This window comes from Pristiophorus japonicus, chromosome 5 (assembly GCF_044704955.1).
Source record: "Pristiophorus japonicus isolate sPriJap1 chromosome 5, sPriJap1.hap1, whole genome shotgun sequence".
Taxonomy (NCBI): Eukaryota; Metazoa; Chordata; class Chondrichthyes; family Pristiophoridae; genus Pristiophorus; species Pristiophorus japonicus.
Genome location: NC_091981.1, coordinates 250,644,244 through 250,665,847, shown reverse-complemented (window position 1 = coordinate 250,665,847; position 21,604 = coordinate 250,644,244). Strand labels below are relative to the sequence as shown.

At 44.3% G+C, this 21,604-nt stretch overlaps 1 protein-coding gene across 3 annotated transcripts in view; it reads left to right on the top strand.

Moving 5' to 3' along the window:
- The first annotated feature begins 14,506 nt into the window (after positions 1–14,506).
- nrp1a (neuropilin 1a) overlaps positions 14,507–21,604 on the top strand; it is a 180,153-nt gene continuing 173,055 nt past the window's right edge. For 2 of the 3 annotated variants that reach the window (XM_070881543.1, XM_070881541.1), the window contains exons 1-3: positions 14,507–14,751; positions 15,000–15,418; positions 18,338–18,512. In XM_070881543.1, coding sequence (XP_070737644.1) covers positions 15,346–15,418; positions 18,338–18,512 — 248 coding nt within the window. In that variant the 5' untranslated portion in view covers positions 14,507–14,751; positions 15,000–15,345. The remainder of the gene's footprint in view (positions 14,752–14,999; positions 15,419–18,337; positions 18,513–21,604) is intronic. The other variant, XM_070881542.1, reaches the window with a different exon arrangement.

Here is a 21,604-nt window from a genome sequence, read left to right as displayed (position 1 = left end):
GACATTGAATAAATTTAAGACAGAAATAGACAGCTTCTTAAACGATAAGGGAATAAGAGGTTATGGGAAGTGGGCAGGCAGGTGGACCTGAATCTATGATCAGATCAGCCATGATCGTATTGAATAGACAGAGCAGGCTCGAGGGGCCGTATAGCCTACTCCTGTTCCTATTTCTTATGTTCTTATGTTCTTAAGTGTGAGAAGCTTGCACAATAAAACTGTGTGTTAGAGAACTGTGCATAATACTGTGTATGTGTGAGAAGTATGCATAATAATGTGCGTGTGTGAAGTGTGCACAGTGATACTGTATGTGTGAAGTGTGCATAATATGTGTGAATTGTACACAGTAATACTGTGTGTGTGTATGAAGTGCGCATAATACTTGTCTGTGTGGGAGAAGTGTGCATAATACTGTGTGTGTGTGCATGTGAGTGCGAGAAATGTGCATTATACTGTGTGTGTGTGTGTAGTGTACATAATACAGTGTGTGTGAGAAATGTGCAGAATACTGCGTGTGAGAAATGTGCATAAACTGTGTGTGTGTGAAGTGTGCACAGTGGGAGGGAGGAACTTAATAAAATCACTATCACTAAAGAAGTAGTACTCGGTAAAATAATTGGACTAAAGGCGGACAAGTCCCCTGGACCTGATGCATTACATCCTAGGGTCCTAAAAGAAGTGGATGCATTGGTTGTAATCTACCAAAATTCCTTGGATTCTGGGGAGGTCCCAGCGGATTGGAAAACTGCAAATGTAACGTCCCTATTTAAAAAAGGAGGTTGACAGAAAATAGGAAACAGTAGACTGGTTAGCCTAAAATCTGTCTTTGGGAAAATGCTGGAGTCCATTATTAAGAAAGCATTTGGAAAAGCATAATTCAATCAAGCAGAGTCAGCATGGTTTTATGAAAGGGAAATCATGTTTGACAAATTTGCTGGAGTTCTTTGATATAACAAGCAAGGTGGATAAGGAGGAAACATAGAAACATAGAAAATAGGTGCAGGAGTAGGCCATTCGGCCCTTTGGGCCTGCACCACCATTCAATAAGATCATGGCTGATCATTCACCTCAGTACCCCTTTCCTGCTTTCTCTCCATACCCCTTGATCCCTTTAGCCTTAAGGACCATATCTAACTCCCTCTTGAATATATCCAACGAACTGGCATCAACAACTCTCTGCGGAAGAGAAATCCACAGGTTAACAACGCTCTGAGTGAAGAAGTTTCTCCTCATCTCAGTCCTAAATGTCTTACCCATTATCCTTAGACTGTGTCCCCTGGTTCTGAACTTCCCCAACATCGGAAACATTCTTCCTGCATCTAACCTGTCCAGTCCCGTCAGAATTTTATATGTTTCTATGAGGTCCGCGCTCATCCTTCTAAACTCCAGTGAACACAGGCCCAGTTGATCCATTCTCTCCTCATATGTCAGTCCTGCCATCCCGGGAATCAGTCTGGTGAACCTTCGCTGCACTCCCTCAATAGCAAAAACATCCTTCCTCAGATTAGGAGACCAAAACTGAACACAATATTCCAGGTGAGGCCTCACCAAGGCCCTGTACAACTGCAGTAAGACCTCCCTGCTCCTATACTCAAATCCCCTAGCTATGAAGGCCAACATGCCATTTGCCTTCTTCACCGCCTGCTGTACCTGCATGCCAACTTTCAACGACTGATGTACCATGACACCCAGGTCTCGTTGCACACCCCCCTTTTCCTAATCTGCCGCCATTCAGATAATATTCTGCCTTCGTGCTTTTGCCACAAAAGTGGATAACCTCACATTTATCCACATTATATTGCATCTGCCATGCATTTTCCCACTCACCTAACCTGTCCAAGTCACCCTGCAGCCTCTTAGCATCCTCCTCACAGCTCACACCGCCACCCAGCTTAATGTCATCTGCAAACTTGGAGATATTACACTCAATTCCTTCATCTAAATTATTGATGTATATTGTAAATAGCTGGGGTCCCAGCACTGAGCCCTGCGGCACCCCACCATTCACTGCCTGCCATTCTGAAAAGGACCCGTTTATCCCAACCTTCTGCTTCCTGTCTGCCAACCAGTTCTCTATCCACGTCAGTACATTACCCCCAATACCATGTGCTTTGATTTTGTACACCAATCTCTTGTGTGGGGCCTTGTCAAAAGCCTTTTGAAAGTCCAAATACACCACATCCACTGGTTCTCCCTTGTTCACTCTACTAGTTACATCCTCAAAAAATTCTAGAAGATTTGTCAAGCATGATTTCCCTTTCATAAATCCATGTTGACTTGGACTGATCTTGTCACTGCTTTCCAAATGTGCTGTTATTACATCTTTAATAATTGATTCCAACATTTTCCCCACTACTGATGTCAGGCTAACGGGTCTATAATGTCCCATTTTCTCTCTCCCTCCTTTTTTAAAAAGTGGTGTTACATTAGCTGCCATAGGAACTGATCCAGAGTTGATAGACTGTTGGAAAATAATCACCAATACATCCACTATTTCTAGGGCCACTTCCTTAAGTACTCTAGGATGCAGACTATCAGGCCCTGGGGATTTATCGGCCTTCAATCCCATCAATTTCCCTGACAATTTCCCGACTAATAAGGGTTTCCTTCAGTTCCTCCTTCTCACTAGACCCTCGGTCCACTAATCCACTTCGTGAAGACAGAACTAAATTATTTGTTCAACTGGTCTGCCATTTCTTTGTTCCCCATAGTAAATTCACCTGATTCTGACTGCAAGAACCTACGTTTGTCTTCACTAATCTTTTTAACCAGAGAGTGTTGTGTACTTGGATTTCCAGAAGACATTCGATAAGGTGCCATATAAAAGGTTGCTGCACAAGATAAAAGTTCACGGGGTTGGGGATAATATATTAGCATGGATTGAGGATTGCCTAACTAACAGAAAGCAGAGAGTCGGGATAAACGGGTCGTTTTTCCGGTTGGCAAACATTAACTGGTGGGGTGCCGCTGGGATCGGTGGTGGGGCCTCAAATGTTTACAATCTATATTAACGACTTGGCTGAAGGGACTGAGTGTAATGTAGCCAACTTTGCTGATGAAACAAAGATGGGTGGATAAGCAAATTGTGAGGAGGACACAAAAATTCTGCAAAGGGATGTAGACAGGCTAAGTGAGTGGGCAAAAAATTGGCAGATGGCGTATAATGTAGGAAAATGTGAGGTTATCCACTTTGGCATAAAAAATAGAAATGCAAATCATAATTTAAATGGAGAAAAATTGCAAAGGATGCAATGAGTAGGGTGGATAAGGGGGAATCAGTGGATGTGGTGTATTTGGATTTCCAGAAGGCATTCGATAAGATGCCACATAAAAGGTTATTGTACAAGATACAAGTACATAGGGATCTGGGGGTCCCTGTGCATGAAACACAAAAAGTTAGTATGCAGTTACAGCAAGTAATCTGGAGGCAAATGGAATGTTGGCCTTTATTGCAAGGGGGCTATAAAACAGAGAAGTCCTGCTACAACTGTACAGGGTATTGGTGAGGCCACACCTGGAGTACTGCATACAGTTTTGGTTGCCATATTTAAGGAAGGATATACTTGCATTGGAGGCTGTTCAGAGAAGGTTCACTAGGTTGATACCGGAGATGAGGTGGTTGACTTATGAAAATAGGTTGAGTAGTTTGGGACTATACTCATTTGAGTTCAGAAGAATGAGAGGAGATCTTATCGAAACGTATAAGATAATGAGAGGGCTCGACAAGTTGGATGCAGAGAAGATATTTCCACTTATAGGGGAAACTAAAACTAGGGGGCACAGTCTCAGAATAAGGGACTGCCCATTTAAAACAGAGATGTGGAGGAATTTCTTCTCTGAGGGTTGTAAATCTGTGGAATTGTCTGCCCCAAAGAACTGTGGAGGCTGGGTCATTGAATATATTTAAGGCAGAAATAGACAGATTTGTGCGCGATAAGGGAATAAAGGGTTATGGGGAGCGGGCAGGGAAGTGGAGCTGAGTCCTTGATTAGATCAGCCATGATCTTATTAAGGGGTGGAGCAGGCTCAAATGGCCTACTCCTGCTCCTATTTCTTGTGTTCTAGTGTGATACTGTGTGAAGTGTGCACAGTGATACTGTGTGTGTGTGAATTGTGCACAGTGATACTGTGTGTGTGTGAAGTGGGCACAGTGATACTGTGTGTGTGTGAAGTGGGCACAGTGATACTGTGTGTGTGTGACGAGTCCAAAGTGATACTGTGTGTGTGTGTGAAGTGAGCACAGTGATACTGTGTGTACGTGTGAAGTGTGCATAATATTGTGTGTGTGAGAGAAGTGTGCATAATATTGTGTGTGTGAGAGAAGTGTGCATAATATTGTGTGTTAGAGAATTGTGCATAATACTGTGTGTGTGAGAGAATTGTGCACAATACTGTGTGTGAGAGAATTGTGCATAATACTGTGTGTGAGAGAATTGTGCATAATACTGTGTGTGTGAGAGAATTGTGCATAATACTGTGTGTGAGAGAATTGTGAAAAATACTGTGAATGTTGTGAAGTGTACATAATAAGAACATAAGAAATAGGAGCAGGAGTAGGCCATTTGGCCCCTTGAGTCTGCTCTGCCATTTAATAAGATCATGGCTGATCTGATCATGGACTCAGCTCCACTTCCCTGCCCGCTCCCCATAACCTTTATTCCCTTATCGCTCAAAAATCTGTCTATTTCCGCCTTAAATATATTCAATGACCCAGCCTCCACAGCTCTCTGGGACAGAGAATTCCATAGATTTACAACTCTTTGAGAGAATAAATTCCTCCTCATCTCAGTTTTAAATGGGTGGCTCCTTATTCTGAGATTATGTTGCCTAATTTTAGTTTCCCCTATGAGTGGAAATATCCTCTCTGCATCCACCTTGTCTAGCCCCCTCATTAACTTATATGTTTCAATCAGATCACCTCTCATTCTTCTGAACTCCAATGAGTATAGGCCCAAACTACTCAAACTATCTTCAGAAGTCAACCCCCTCATCTAGTGAACCTTCTCTGAACAGTCCCTATGCAAGTATATCCTTAAATACGGAGACCAAAATTGCACGCAGTACTGGAGCTGTGACCTCACCAATACCCTGTATAGTTGTACCAGAACTTCTCTGCTTTTATACTCTCTCCCCCTTGCAATAAAGGCCAACATTCCATTTGCCTTCCTTATTACTTACTGTACCTGCATACTCACTTTTTGTGTTTCATGCACAAGGATCCCCAGGTCTCTCTGTACTGCAGCACATTGTAATTTTTCTCCATTTCAATTATAATTTGCTTTTCTATTTTTTCTGCCAAAGTGGATAACCTCACACTGTACTCCATCTGCCAAATTTTTGCCCACTCACTTAGCCTGCCTATATCCCTTTGCAGATTTTTTTGTATCCTCACAATTTGCTTTCCCATCCATCTTTGTATCATCAGCAAACTTGGTTAAATTACATTCGGTCCCTTCATCCAAATCATTAATATAGAGTGTAAATAGTTGAGGCCCCAGCACTGATCTCTGCATCACCCCACTAGTTACTATTTGCCAACCGGAAAATGACCCACTCATCCCGACTCTTTTTTCTGTCAGTTAGCCAATCCTCTATCCATGCTAATATATTACTCCAACCCCATGAACTTTTATCTTATGTAGTAACCTTTTATGTGGCACATTATCGAATGCTTTCTGGAACCACATCCACTGGTTCCCCCTTATCCATCCTGCTTGTTACATCCTCAAAGATCTCCAGCAAATTTGTCAAACATGATTTCACTTTCATAAAACCATGCTGACTCTGTTTGATTGAATTATGCTTTTCCAAATGTCCTGTTACTGCTTCCTTAATAATGGACTCCAGCATTTTCCCAATGACAGATGTTAGGCTAACTGGTCTATAGTTTCCTGCTTTCTGTCTGCCTCCTTTTTTAAATAGGGGTGTTACATTTGCGGTTTTCCAAACTGCTGGAACCTCCCCAAAATCCAGGGAATTTTGGTAAATTACAACCAATGCATCCACTATCTCTGCAGCCACTTTGTTTCAGATCTAGGATGTAAGCCATCAGGTCCAGGGCACTTGTCTGCCTTTAGTCCCATTATTTTACTGTGTGTGGGAGAGAAGTGTGTATAATAGTGTGTGTCTGTGAGACAAATGTGCATAATGCTGTGTGTGTGTGAAGTGTGCACAGTGATACTGTGTGTGTGTGAAGTGTGCAGAGTAATACTGTGTGTGTGTGAAGTGTGCACAGTGATACTGTATGTGTGTGAAGTGTGCAGAGTAATACTGTGTGTGTGTGAAGTGTGCAGAGTAATACTGTGTGTGTGTGAAGTGTGCCCAGTGATACTGTGTTTGTGAAGTGTGCACAGTGATACTGTGTGTGTGAAGTGTGCACAGTAATACTGTGTGTATGTGAGTGATGTGTGCATAATACCCAAGAACATAACAAATAGGAGCGGGAGTAGGCCATTTAGCACCTTGAGCCTGCTCAGCCATTCAATAAGATCATGGCTGATCTGATCCTGGCCTCAACTACACTTCCCTGCACGCTCCCCATAACCTTTGGCTCGCTAACCATTCAAAGATCTGTCTACCGCCACCTTAAATATATTCAATGCAGCCTCCACAGCTCTGGGGTAAAGAATTCCACAGATTCAACCCTCTGAGAGAAGAAATTACTCCTCATCTCCATTTTAAATGGGTGATTCCAGAGGCCGCAGAGGTCGGTGACTTTGGGAGGCCGCAGAGGTCGGCGAGTCGGTAGGCCCTGAGGTCGGCGAGTCGGTAGGCCCTGAGGTCGGCGAGTAGGTAGGTCCTGTGAGGTCGGCAAGTAGGTAGGCCCTGTGAGGTCGGCGAGTCGATAAGCCCTGAGGTTGGCGAGTCGGGAGTTCGGAGGCCGGGAATTCGGAGGCCTTGGAGGTTGGTGAGGTGAGTTGGTGAGTAGCTCTCTTTTCTCTATTTCTTTTATAGTAGATTTTAAACTAGATAAGGCTAACTAGAGGGATGGCAGTGCAGCTCAGTCCCGTGGAGTGCACATCCTGCGGCATGTGGGAAGTCCTGGATGCTTCGCGCAGACTAGACAACCATGTGTACAGGAGGTGTCTCCAGCTTCAACTGCTCGAGCTCCGCGTTTTGGAGCTGGAGCACTGGGTGGAGTCAATATGGTGCATCCACGAGGCTGAGAGCTACGTGGATAGCACTTTTCAGGAGATGGTCACCCGGCAGCTTAAAGGCGTGCAGGTAGAGGGGAAGTGGGTGACCACCAGACGTAGTAAGTGTGCTAGGCAGGTAGCGCAGGAGTTCCCCTGTAAGTCCACCTCGCTTTCAAACCAATATTCACTTCTGAGTATCGATAAGGACGATGGTGCCTCTGGGGAGTGCAGCCAGAGCCAATTCCAAGGCACCACGGGTGGCTCAGCGGCACAGGGGGGAGGGACAAAGAACAAAAGAGCCCTAGTGATAGGGGATTCTATAGTTAGGGGAACAGACAGGCATTTCTGCGGCCGTAGACGTGACTCCCGAATGGATTTGTGCCGTCCTAGTGCCAGGGTCAAGGATGTCACAGAACTGACGCAGGGCAGCCTGTGGGGGGGGCGGGGGGGGGCGGAGGGTAAACAGCTAGAGGTTGTGGTCCATATCAGGACCAATGACATAGGTAAAATGAGGAAGAATTCAGGGAGCTAGGAAGAAAGTTCAAGGGTAGGACCTCAAAGGTAGTAATCTTCGGGTTACTACCGGTACCATGTGCTAATAAGTATAAGAATAGAAGGATAGAGAGGATGAACACGTGGCTGGAAATTTGGTGTAGGAGGGAGGGCTTTAAATTCTTGAGGCATTGGGACTGCTTCTGGGCGTGATGGGACCTTTACAAACTGGACGGGTTGCACCTCAACAGCGCCAGGACCAATATCCTCGCAGAGAATTTTGCTCGTGCTGTTGGGGAGAGTTTAAACTAGCTTGGCAGGGGGATGGGAACCTGAGAATGAATTCAAAAGGGAAGGAAGTAAAGCAGAAATTGGATAGTAAGAATCTAGAAAGCGAATCTGTAAGGATGAGGAAACAGGGCTTAGTATGTAGTAAGCACGGAGGTCTTCCTGTGCTGAATGGTATATACTTTAATGCAAGGAGTATAGTGAATAAGGCGGTTGAGCTAAGAGCACAGGTAGACACTTGGGAGTATGACATTATAGCCATTACAGAAACATGGCTGAAATATGGACAGGTTTGGCAGATCAATATTCCTGGCTACAGGATTTTTAGACAAGATAGAGAGGGGGGTAAAAATGGGGGGTGGGGGTTGCAGTACTGATTAAAGAAACTATTACAGCGGTGAGGAGGGATGATATGTTAGAGGGATCATCAAATGAGGCCATATGGTTCGAATTGAAAAATAAAAAAGGGGCGATCATACTGCTGGGCATGTATTATAGATCCCCAAACAGTGGAAAAAGATAGAGGAGCAAATGTGTAGGCAAATTGCTGTGAAGACTAAAAACCATAGGGTAGTAATAGTAGGGGATTTTAACTATCCAAGTATTGATTGGGAGAAATTTAGTGTGAAGGGTATAGAGGGTGCTGAATTCTTGAAATGCATTCAAGAGAACTTTTTTAGTCAGTATGTATCAAGCCCAACACGAGAGAGGGCAGTCTTGGATTTAGTTTTGGGGAATGAAGCTGGGCAGGTTGAAGGGGTATTAGTGGGAGGGCACTTGGGTGCCAGTGATCATAATTCAGTCAGATTCAAGTTGGTTATGGATAAGGACAAGAATAGGCCTGCAATAAAAGTTCCGAATTGGGGAAAAGCTAATTTTGCTAAGTTAAGGAGTGATTTGGCCATAGTGGACTGGAAACAGCTACTTGTGAATAAATCAGTGTCGGAACAGTGGGAGGCATTCAAGGAGGTGATCCGGAATGCTCAGGCCAAACATGTGCCCTTAAAGAAAAAGGCTGGGAAAAATAAATCTAGAGCCCCCTGGATGTCTTGGGACTTAGAGGGGAGGATTAAGAAAAGTATATACCAATGGCTAAATACTTTAGAATCTTTAGAGCAATATAGAAAGTTAAGAGGCAAAATTAAAAAGGATATTAGGAATTCTAAGAGAGAGCATGAGAAATTCTTGGCCAGTAAAATTAAGGAAAACCCTAAGATGTTCTATAAATATGTTAAGAGTAAGAGGGTAACTAAAGAAAGGGTACAGCCTATTAGAGACTATGAGGGCAGTCTTTGTGTGGAGGCAGAAGATGTTGGTAGGGTTCTTACCGAATATTTTGCATCTGTTTTCACAAAAGAAAGAGGTAATGCAGATACTGCTATCGAGGAGAAGTGTGATAATTCTGGATGAAATAAATATAGTGAGAGAGGAAGTATTAAGGGTTTAACAGCTTTGAAAGTGGATATGTCCCCAGGCCTGGATGAAATGCATCCCAGGCTGTTGAGCAAAGCAAAAGAGGAAATAGCAGAGGCCTTGACCATTATTTTCCAGCCCTCTTTGGATCTGGGCATGGTGCCGGAGGATTGGAGGACTGCTAATGTAGTACCCTTGTTTAAGAAAAGAGAAAAGGATAGGCCGAGTAATTACAGGCCTGTCAGCCTAACCTCAGTGGTGGGAAAATTATTGGAAAAAATCCTGAAAGACTGGATAAATCTACATTTGGAAAGGCAAGGATTAATTAGGGACAGTCAGCACGGATTTGTTAAGGGAAGATTGTGTTTGACTAACCTGATTGAATTTTTTGAGGAGGTAACCAAGAGGGTCGATGAGAGTAATGCGTACGATGTAGTATATATGGACTTTAGCAAGGTTTTTGATAAGGTCCCACATGGTAGACTGGTCATGAAGTTTAAAGCCCATGGGAGGAAAAGTCATGGGCTGCAGGAGGATATCAATCTACTGGTTAGGTGAGCAGAGCAGTGGCAAATGGAATTTAATTCAGAGAAGTGTGAAGTGACGCACTTTGGGAGGGCTAATAAGGAAAAGGTATACACATTAAACGGTAGGCCACTTAATAGTGTAGATGAACAAAGGGACCTTGGAGTGCTTATCCACAGATCCCTGAAAGTAGCAGGCCAGGTGGATAAGGTGGTTAACAAGGCATACGGAATGCTTGCCTTTATTGGCCGAGGCATAGAATATAAGAGCAGGGAGGTTATGCTTAAATTGTATAATACTTTGGTTAGGCCACAGCTGGAGTACTGCATGCAGTTCTGGTCGCCGTATTACAGGAAGGATGTGATTGCACTAGAGAGGGTGCAGAGGAGATTTACTAGGATGCTGCCTGGAATGGAAAATCTTAGTTATGAGGACAGATTGGATAGGCTGGGTTTGTTCTCACTGGAACAGAGGAGGTTGTGAATAGATCTCATCGAGGTATATTGAGGGGCCTGGACATAGTGGATAGTAAAGATCTATTTCCATTGGTGGAAGGGTCTATTACAAGGGGGCATAGTTTTAAGGTGGTTGATGGAAGGATTTGAGGGGGGGCTTCTTTACGCAGAGGGTTGTGGGAATCTGGAACTTGCTGCCTGGAAGAGTGGTAGATGCAGAAACCCTCACCACTTTTAAGAGATGGTTGGATGGGCACTTAAGTTGCAGCAACCTGCAGGGTTATGGACCGAGAGCTGGTAATTGGGATTAGATAGGATGACCTTTTGTTGGATGGCGCAGATATAATGGTAAGTACTGCAGGGAATAGAATACGGTCAGGATGATCTCCTGGACTAGTGTCGATCGCCTGGCTGGGTCGGAGAGGAATTTTCCCAGATTTTTTCTCCCTAAATTGGCCTGGGTTTTTATCTGGTTTTTGCCTCTCCTAGGAGATCACATGGCTCCGATTGGGGTGGAGTGTAGATGTTTTCAGTATAAGGGGTGTCGCAGTTGTGTGAGGCGGACTGGTTGGGCTACGTGCTCTTTGCCTTTCCATTATTGTGCATAGATCATAAGTAACCTTTAGGGCTGCTGACCAAGGGCCGTGCGGCTCTTTGTCAGCCGGCGCAGACCCGATGGGCCGAAATGGCCTCCTTCTGTGCTGTAAATTTCTATGTTTCTATGTTTCTATGTGACCCCTTATTCTGAAACTGTGTTCCCTAGTTCTAGATTCCCCCAAGAGGGGAAATATCCTCTCTGCATCTTCCCTGTCAAGCCCCCTCATAATCTTATACATTTCAATAAGATCACCTCACATACATCTAAACTCCATTTAATATAGGCCCAAGCTGCTCAACCTTTCTTTATACGACAATCACTTCATCTCAGGAATCAACCCAGTGAACCTTCTCTGAACTGCCTCCAATGCAAGTATAAACCTACTTAAATGAGGAGACCAAAACTGTACATAAGAACATAAGAAATAGGAGCAGGAGTAGGTCATCTGGCCCCTCGAGCCTGCTCTGCCATTTAATAAGATCATGGCTGATCTGATCATGGACTCAGCTCCATTTCCCTGCCCACTTCCCATAACCCTTCACTCCTTTATCGTTCAAAAATCTATCTATCTCGACCTTAAATTTATTCCATGACCCAGCCTCCATAGCTCTCTGGGGCAGAAAATGCCATAGATTTATAGCCCTCTGCGAGAAGAAATTCCTCCTCATCTCAGCTCTAAATGGGCGACCCCTTATACTTGAACTATGCCGCCTAGTTCTAGATTCCCCCATGAGTGGAAACATCCTCTCTGCATTTACCTTGTCAAGCCCCCTCAATTTCTTATATGTTTCACTAAGATCACCTCTCATTCTTCTAAACTCCAATGTGTATGGGCCCAACCTAGGCAACCTTTCTTCATAAGTTAACCCCCTCATCTCCAGAATCATCCTAGTGAGTCTTCTCTGAACTGCCTCCAATGCAAGTATATCCGTCCTTAAATAAGGAGACTAAAATTGTACACAGTACTCCAGGTGTGGCCTCACCAATACCCTGTACAGTTGTAGCAGGACTTCCCTCCTTTTATACTCCATCCCCCTTGCAATAAAGGCCAACATTCCATTTGCCTTCCTGATTTCTTGCTGTACCTGTTATGTATGTAACTATGTAATACTTGTCACCAGAGGGCGTGACTTTTGGAGTCCTAATGGTCACCTGCACACACGTGCCGGGCCAGTATAAAAGGTTGGCTGCCATGTTGTTTAGCCATTCTAGAGTTGTAATCAAGAAGACTAAAGTCACGCTAAGTTTACTCACAGTACTCAGCCTTGTGGAGTTCTTCTATACACAACAGTACCTGCATACTAAATGTTGGTGTTTCATACACAAGGACCCCCAGGTCCCTCTGTACTGCAACATTTTGTAATCGTTCTCCATTTAAATAATAATTTTCTTTTTTATTTTTCCTGTCAAAGTGGATAACCTCACACTTTTTCTTTTAAAAAAGGAGGGAGACAGAAAGTATTCCAGGGAGACACAGTACTCCAGGTGTGGTCTCAGCCATGCCCTGTACAGTTCTGGTCAAACTTTCCTACTTTTATACTCCGTTCCCCCTTGCAATAAAGGCTAACATTCCATTCATCTTCCTAATTACTTGCTGTACCTCCACACTAACTTTTTGTGTTTGATGTACGAGGACCCCCTGATCCCTCTGTACCGCAGCATTTTGTAATCTCTCTCCACTTAAATAATAATTAGCTTTTTTATTATTCTTACCAAAGTGGATAACCTCACATTTTCCCACATTGTACTCCATCTGCCAAATTTTTGCCGATTCACTTAGCCTATCTATATCCCTTTGCAGATTCTTTGGGGTCGAAATTGACCCCCCCCCCCCCCCCGCCCTAAATGGAGGGGCGTTTCAATGGTTTTTACTGCAGCTGTGGTTGAGGTCGCCTCTTGAATGAAATTCCACTCTTTGTTGTTATTTTATTCGGATCCGGAAGTGGCTTTTAATGGGGGCGCTGACTACACTAGAGTGGTGGATACGCAGCGGTGGAAACAACTGAGGGGCAGAAGTTGGGGTGGTGTGGAGTGATCGCCGCAATGACGTCATCATGGCGCAGCATCACCACGGCTCTCCCCTTCACTTAAAGGGAACAGCCTTCGCGATTTCAAAACTTCAGCCTGTTGGGCCACCAGGGAGGTTTTTGGCCAGATCAGTGGCCTGGCACCCAAGAGGGGGTGCCAGGCTGCCTGTTGGCGGCCCGGCCGAACCCGGGGGCATAATTGTCGGGCCGACATGGCAGTCGACCGACAAAAAGAAAACCATGGCAGCAGCGGCAGTAGGTCCTCCATTTTAAGGGGAGCCTCGTCGCCATTGCAGAAGGCCATAGCCTCACTGGACCACCAGGAAAAAGCAGGTTTTGGCACTACCGGGCGGGCTGAATATTTTCACGGCGGAATTTCGCTGTCGGGGGTGGGGGTGGGGGGTAGATCAGCGGTGCGTACTGTGATGAAACACTTAACACGGATCGGCAGCAGTGGAGCGGTGCGGGGGATCAGGGCACCGCCGGGATAACACGGGAGTGGAATTTTGATAATGGTGGCCATTACACGGAAAGTTGGCCGCCATTGCACTCTGCAGAGTGGCCACCGCTTTCTGGTATTAACAGGCTTTAATGACAGGGGCAATTTGGGCTTCTTTGTGTCCTGCTCACAATTTGCTTTCCCACCTATCTTTGTATCATCAACAAATTTGGCGACATTACACTTGGTCCCTTCAGCCAAGTCATTAATATAGATTGTAAATAGTTGAGCCCCCAGCACTGATCCCTGTGGTGTCCCACTAGTTACTGATTGCCAACCAGAAAATTACCCATTGATCCCGACTCTCTGTTTTCTGCTCGTTAGCCAATCCTCTATCCATGCTAATATATTACCCCAACCCTGTGAGCTCTTATCTTGTACAGTAACCTTTTATGTGGCACCTTATCAAATGCCTTTTGGAAATCCAAATACACCACATCTACTGATTCCCCTTTATCCACCCTACTCATTACATCCTCAAAGATCTCCAGCAAATTTGTCAAACACGATTTCTCCTTCATAAAACCATGCTGAAGTTTGCACAGTGATAGTGTGCGTGTGTGTTAATTGTGCACAGAAATAATGTGTGTGTGAAGTGCCCTGTATGTGTGTATGTGTGGGTGAAGTGGGCAGAAGACGCTACTGTGTCTGTGCACAGTATTCTGTACAAGAAGTTCATTCTCACAGCTATATATAACTGGGAACTGCAAGTCGTGATGCAGACCTATTGGCAGTCCTCTCTCCGCACACTGCTTAATCTGAGAAAGCAGCCAGGGTGTGTCGAGTCTTTGTTTATTTCTTCTTTCGGCTAGCTATTTCCTCCTTCAAACTGCTGATAACCCGGACCAGTTGCTCGGCTCTCGGCGGCCGTGTGTGTGTGTGTGGAGAGAGGGGACCCTGCCGGCGCCTGGCAGTTCAGCCACTGAACTCTTTTTTTGAAAGAGTTTGCTGGGCTGCCGGAGGCTGGGCGTTTCTCCCCCGTCCAGTGTGCTGGGACTGAACATAAATGCTATTGGGGGAACCAAGGCGGCAGACTTTCACTTTTTTTGTTACAGCTGAGTCGGATTACGAGAGACGCAGGAGGGTTTTGAGTGACTTGCGCCGTCATCAGTTGGAGCGATTCCCCACCTCTCTCTCATCCTGTGCACACTCCCAGACCTGTTCCCATTATACCGAGAGAGTTACGCCAATCTTCCTTCTCCTATGAGAATACACTTAATAGGGAGTCTCAACCACCAGAGTCAATTAATATCCATTTCTGAGTGCAGGACTGGAGACTGGAGAGCGACTAAGATCATAGTGCATCATCACCACTGAGGTTATTTAAATACTTCGCTTACCTTTACTGGGGCGCATCGCCCTGTCTTTATTATTGATACTTTGTTTTAATGTCTGCGAACGTGAGCAGAATGTTGTTTCGTTGCCTCGAACTTACGGAGTGTTTCGGGTTAAGTGCTTTTGCTTGTGGATTTGTGTCGTTTTTTAATCTCTGAAATATATTTAATGGAAAGTGATAGTGAAATTGATAAAGGCACTTTGTCTTTTCTGTTTCCTTCCCCCTCCCAGCAGAGAATCTGTGTGTTTCGCCACTGTGTGATGGGCTGTTGTCTATGAGGAGTTTCCCACTCTCTCTCTCTCTCTCTGTGGAGCCTGTGGAAAGCCTTTATTGGCTCGGGACTTCTAGGAAATGGCAACGCCAGACATTTGGAACAGGAACCGTGTATCCGCAAGCAGCGGGAGGAAATCGGAGCTAAATGCTTAGGATGCAGCTCGCTCAGATCCCCCAAAGTAACCAATTCTTCTAAGTCCGGGACTCCCTTCTTTCTGTGTGTCTTTTTTTTAATTGCTTGTTGGTTAGCTCTTCTCCCGTTCCCTTGCTCGCTGTTTATTTTTTGCTGGAACCTGCAGTACCATGAGGAAGCACCGAGTCTCTCTGCTACACATTCTGGCCGTGGTCGTCGGGTTATCCGGGGCGCACAGGAGTGGTGAGTACCGCCCGCGTCTCTCTGAGCCCTTCCCAGCCCAATATACTCGCGGGCGCAGCGTTAGCAGCAGCGGGACTCCCTGCCCTTGGACCAGCGAGCTGAGCCTTGACACAACACCTTGCTGGGAGGGAAGGCAGCGAACTAACACCCACACCTCTCCCCAGGGCAGACGGGGAAACATTGTTAGAAGGAAACAGGTTCATCTCGGAGGTGGCCGAGTATTACTTCATTTAACACTGTGTGCCATCCTCTGTAAGGCGCGCAGCGGAGAGAGGGGGGAAGACGGGGAGTGAAGTGGGCGAGACGTGTCATCTGTAAATAGTGCAGTTTCTCACCGATCCACACACACACACCAGCACCTTCACAGTCTTAGTTTCGCGGGACTGCCCAGCGCACAGTCCAAGCACTCAGCAACCCCACAACTCACCTCCCAAGTTGGAACAGGGGGAGACCTGACCTCAGAAATGTGTACACAAGGCACGCAACAGTGTCGGCACTGCATTCTGGAGAACAGGCTGCAGTGGAGTCCCCCACGGGCGATAATATTGCATTTATGCCCCCCTCCCCCGGGTACATTACTGTATATTTTACAATGTTGCCGGGACGCGGATGTACTTGAAGCTGGGCAAAGGCACCGCTGGAGGTACAACCGTGCCCCTCCCGTGGCCGGTCTCGGGGAAGGTAATCTCTCCCTTTGCCACTAGTTGCCGAGGGGCTGGTCGACAAGCGGCTCTTTCAAACTTCAGTAACTAAGCGGAATGTCCCCGTCGGTCAGAGTGAACGAGTGTACCCAAGACTGTCCAAACAAGAGCTCTACAGACACACAGATCCGCGGTGGGGGCTCGGAACTGTTCCAAGTGCCACAGTCTGCAAAAAGCTCTTGAGAATGCATTATCCTCGCGTCTGGCATGATATTTGCCTGCTTTACAACGGGGAGGGAGAGATCTGTATCTCAACACTCAGCTATCGGTGTGCGATGCCTTTTCATGTGAAGGGGTCGTGCGATGTGAGGGGCGACATAGTGATGTGCGGATGAAGGTTCGCTGGCTCTCTCTTATCTCCATGCCGCCCCCCCCCCCCCCAGACATGCTTAGCCATATCATAACCCGCTTGTTTTTGTATAAAAGGCGTGCCGCCTAATATATTAACCTTGTCTCGGAGCCCTGTATCTCAGCCTGGCTTCATTCATTAACCCCGTTGCACAGCCCCCCTTGACTGCGGTGTGCTTTGAGATTGCACAGAGCCCGTCCTATCTCCGCCGCTATCGGCCTTGACTGCTCTTCATAAATACTATTGACAGCCCCCGAAAGTCAGCTGCCATTTAGCCCCACACACCCCCTGCCTGAAAAACGAAGAGAAAAGAACAATAATCTAAGGGGGAAGAGACCTGCCTACTGTGCTTACAACTAGAGAGGGGAATAATAGACATGGCAAAACATATTCATGAACGGGGGGGCTAAAAACACAGAGTGTAAAATTGTAAACTATAAATGAAAAGTTCCACAAAGTTTTAATAGCTAAATATTCCACCGTTGCATGGCAGGTCCTAAATAGAGAAATCGAGACCCGAGAAAGTGTATTACTCACATTTATTTAAAAAATCAAAACTTATCCGGAATGGAGACGTGGGATATTAATTGACAAAAGGGAGGTTTTGCATTGTATAGGGAAGGGGGCACTGTACAAGGCACAGATCCGCAGTAATACGTTCCTTTCATCTTAACTATCGCTCCTCCAACAGTGTCACCCCTTACTTTCGGTGCTCTCGTCAAAAGTGAAAGGCGAAGAGCGCCTGGACATGTGCAAGTCTGGCCGGCCTCCTTAACTGGGCGCTTCGTGCATGAGTAATCCCACTGAACTCATCAAGGGCCCATTATTCTATCACTTTAGCCTCGGTGATTTAAAAAAAAATTTACCTTGCTTGGCCTTTGTTATTGGAGACAAGTGAGCATGACCTGGAATTCCATTTTACACTACCGGTTGTGTAGGGGGCTCAGTGAATTGGGGGCAACAGGCGACCTTTGCTCTGATCACACAGCCTGACCTGGTCCGGTCCAGTGCTCGCGGGAAAAGGGAAAACATCTTTCTTATCCTACCTAAATCTGCTCCAACTGGTGATAGTCCGAAATTACTCAAAACACGTTAGAGTCACGTAACAACGCTATTGTGTGAATGTACAGATCTTTTATGTAGCGCCGGACGCTGCACGATGTTAAAAATTTTCAATCCTCAGACCCCGCTCCCCCACCATTCTTGCTCTGGTCGCTGACGCCCCTCCTTGACCAGCGAGTACAGACTTCAGAAAATCAGGTTTCTGAATCACACTACAGTCTAACTAACGCAAACATCAATGTCTCATTCTCACTGTCTAAGAAACACGGCGATGTGTTTAGAAAACGAATGAACTGTATTTGAATCAAATGTATGTGTTGATTTAGAAATCTGACCAAATATTTTATAACTGAGTAAAATTCGGACCAAATATTTTATAGAATAGAGTAAAATTCTTACCAAATATTTTATAGAATGGAATAAGATTCTGACCAAGTATTTTATAGAATAGAGTAAAATTCTGACCAAGTATTTTATAGAATGGAATAAGATTCTGACCAATTATTTTATAGAATAGAGTAAAATTCTGACCAAATATAGAATAGAATAGAATAAGATTCTGGCCAAATATTTTACAGACTAGAGTAAAATTCTGACCAAGTATTTTACAGAATGGAGTAAAATTCTTACCAAATATTTTATAGAATGGAATAAGATTCTGGCCAAGTATTTCATATGATATAGAGTAAGATTGGAGAACCTGTAACCATGCGCAAAAGCAGCTGTACCCTTACTGAGATTAAGATATGAAATTTAAAATAAAACATCCATTAGTTTGATTCGAATATATATGCTTTTCCTTTGTAGATCGATGTGGGGAAACTATAAACATCACGATTCCTGGGTATCTGAACTCTCCTGGATATCCAAACTCTTACTACCCCCGGGAGAGTTGTGCCTGGGTGATCCAAGCGCCCGAAACTTACCAGCGAATAATGATCAATTTCAACCCTCACTTTGATCTAGAAGACAGAGACTGCAAGTAAGTCAGATAGATTGGAAAGCGGTTCGAATTTATGTACAGTGACCTCTAGTGGTAACAAGATATTTACCGAGAGCGAGAGAAATGATAACCCCTCCTTTACTGTAAGAGAGTCTATATTCTACTTTACAGTAAAAAATGCACACGTTACAAATAGCGCACTTACTACAAGATGTCAGATACTTTACAGCCTCTTTTTATCGGACGTATTTACTGCGAGATTCTATCAGTAACAATCACTTGGGTATCACTGAGGGTTGTTACCATTACAAAGCGGTTATTTCTTTAATGGCTGGAAACAACCGCGCGATCAGGCGAAAAAATGATTTCCCAAGGAGGCAATAGGAGTGAATATTATGTCATTTTAATTGGTATATCTGTGACACAAGTAATGAGAACAGGATTTTGGTGAATCCTCATACCACAATTGATCATCATAAGTGTTACAAACATCCATTATTACTAATATCTATGTAATGTGGAGCGAGTAAGCGTTCCCAGTTTGTCAATAAGATGTTGTTAGCTGTTCAGGTATTTGAAATTTAATATAAACAATAATAATCTTCCACCTTCATCTAATATATTACAAAACCTAAGGACAATGTGCTTCAGAGCTTAATTAGTATAGACAGCCCGTTGCATAAATGTCGAACTCTATCTTCCTGTAGTTTATATTCATAATTCTACAGGAATGTCATGACCTATCTAAATGTGTTGGATTGAGAATAGTTGGCATCTGAAGAAGATTTCAAACCTTGACCAGTGCAGTTGCCATGCATGTATTGTGTCAGTAGCACCGGCTATGAATCTAGTGAGTTGTGACAGACAATGTTTAGTGCAATACTTAGCACAGGATGTAAATAGCATTTTGACAGTCTATGCTTTTAAGTTTGAATGCCGTTTGATGCATTTATAATACATTCGATACTTATGGAGAAAATGCGGTCTAATGGGCCACTTGAGAAGCTGACAACCCACAGATCAGTGTTTTAGCTTTTGCTGTGATTTGCCACATAAAATGACTGTTGTCTGAGATGTTTTGAGTTTTAATCATTTTGTTATTCATTCTGTATTTAGCTCCCTTGTTATAGAAATGTTTGTTGGTAAAATCTACATTGTTACTTGCCCCAAGCCTCACTGCTTTTACTGTTAGGTGTGACTTGCGTGAATTCCGACTGTATTTCAAAATATACTTCACTTAGATACTTAAGCTTTCTCCATCCTTAACAATAATTTAAAATAAGCCTTAAAATGAAAGTTATGAATTTAATATTACAGAAACAAATATTTCTTGCTAAATTCATTCTGGTTGCATTTTTCTAATTCCTAAATAAAGTTGGGTATTTGACTGTGAAATTCTAATTCATAACAATAAGATTTTACACCACTTCTGTGTCTTTCGAGTGGGAGTACCCCTGTCACAACAATGTTTTCCAATTTAGTTGAGAAGCCTTTAAGAAAATTTGGTTCAATTGATTTTCTTGCTTTGATGGTATGTATTACTTATGTTGCTGATAGAAACAATTATATATTTTTCAAGGTGATCAGTCATAAAATGTGCTGAACTGTCAGAAGGCAAATCAGCGAATGATTATTGCAGTACTATTCATATGGTGCACTGTCCAAAGGAAGTGACTGAAAGGAGGGATAGAAACATAGAAAATAGGTGCAGGAGTAGGCCATTCGGCCCTTCTAGCCTGCACCGCCATTCAATGAGTTCATGGCTGAACATGCAACTTCAGTTCCCCATTCCTGCTTTCTCGCCATACCCCTTGATCCCCCTAGTAGTAAGGACTTCATCCAACTCCTTTTTGAATATATTTAGTGAATTGGCCTCAACAACTTTCTGTGGTAGAGAATTCCACAGGTTCACCACTCTCTGGGTGAAGAAGTTTCTCCTCATCTCGGTCCTAAATGGCTTACCCCTTATCCTTAAACTGTGTCCCCTGGTTCTGGACTTCCCCAACATTGGGAACATTCTTCCTGCATCTAACCTGTCTTAACCCAACAGAATTTTAAACGTTTCTATGAGGTCCCCTCTCATTCTTCTGAACTCCAGTGAATACTAGCTCTGAACAAGAAAGATTAAAGTGATTTGTTTGGGTGATGAATGTGTACCTGAATGGCTGAGCCAGCAAGAAAAGGGTGAATGGTCCAACACTGCCCCTTTCTTATATGTTCTTAATTCTTTCCAAACATATGTTTACTGCGATGTAATCTTCATCCGCCCTGTATCCTCACCTATGTTGAAATTGTCTTATTACACAGTCTCCTACTCTATTCTTTCACAAGTCTTCTAAACTGTGAAATGCTAACCGCCCCACATCCCATCTCCAGTCGTTCCTCATGCTACAATCCTCAGGCTTTTAAAATCCAAGCTTGCCATCATCTACATCCTGATTTATCACACCTTCCATTTTACTCTTTTACATAAGAATTAGGAACAGGAGTCGGCCATCTAGCCCCTCGAGCCTGCTCCGCCATTCAAAAAGATCATGGCTGATCTGGCCATGGACTCAGCTCCACTTACCCGCCCGCTCCCTATAACCCTGAATTCCCTTATTGGTTAAAAATCTATCTATCTGTGATTTGAATACATTCAATGAACTAGCCTCAACTACTTCCTTGGGCAGAGAATTCCACAGATTCACAACCCTCTGGGAGAAGAAATTTCTTCTCAACTCGGTTTTAAATTGGCTCCCCCGTATTTTGAGGCTGTGCCCCCTAGTTCTCGTCTCCCCGACCAGTGGAAACAATCTCTCTGCCTCTATCTTGTCTATCCCTTTCATTATTTTAAATGTTTCTATAAGATCACCCCTCATCCTTCTGAACTCCAATGAGTAAAGACCCAGTCTACTCAATCTATCATTATAAGGTAACCCCCTCATCTCCGGAATCAGCCTCGTGAATCGTCTCTGTACCCTCTCCAAAGCTTCCTTAAGTCAGGTGACTAAAACTGCACGCAGTACTCCAGGTGCGGCCTCACCAATACCCTGTACAGTTGCAGCAGGACCTCCCTGCTTTTGTACTCCATCCCTCTCGCAATGAAGGCCAACATTCCATTCGCCTTCCTGATTACCTGCTGCACCTGC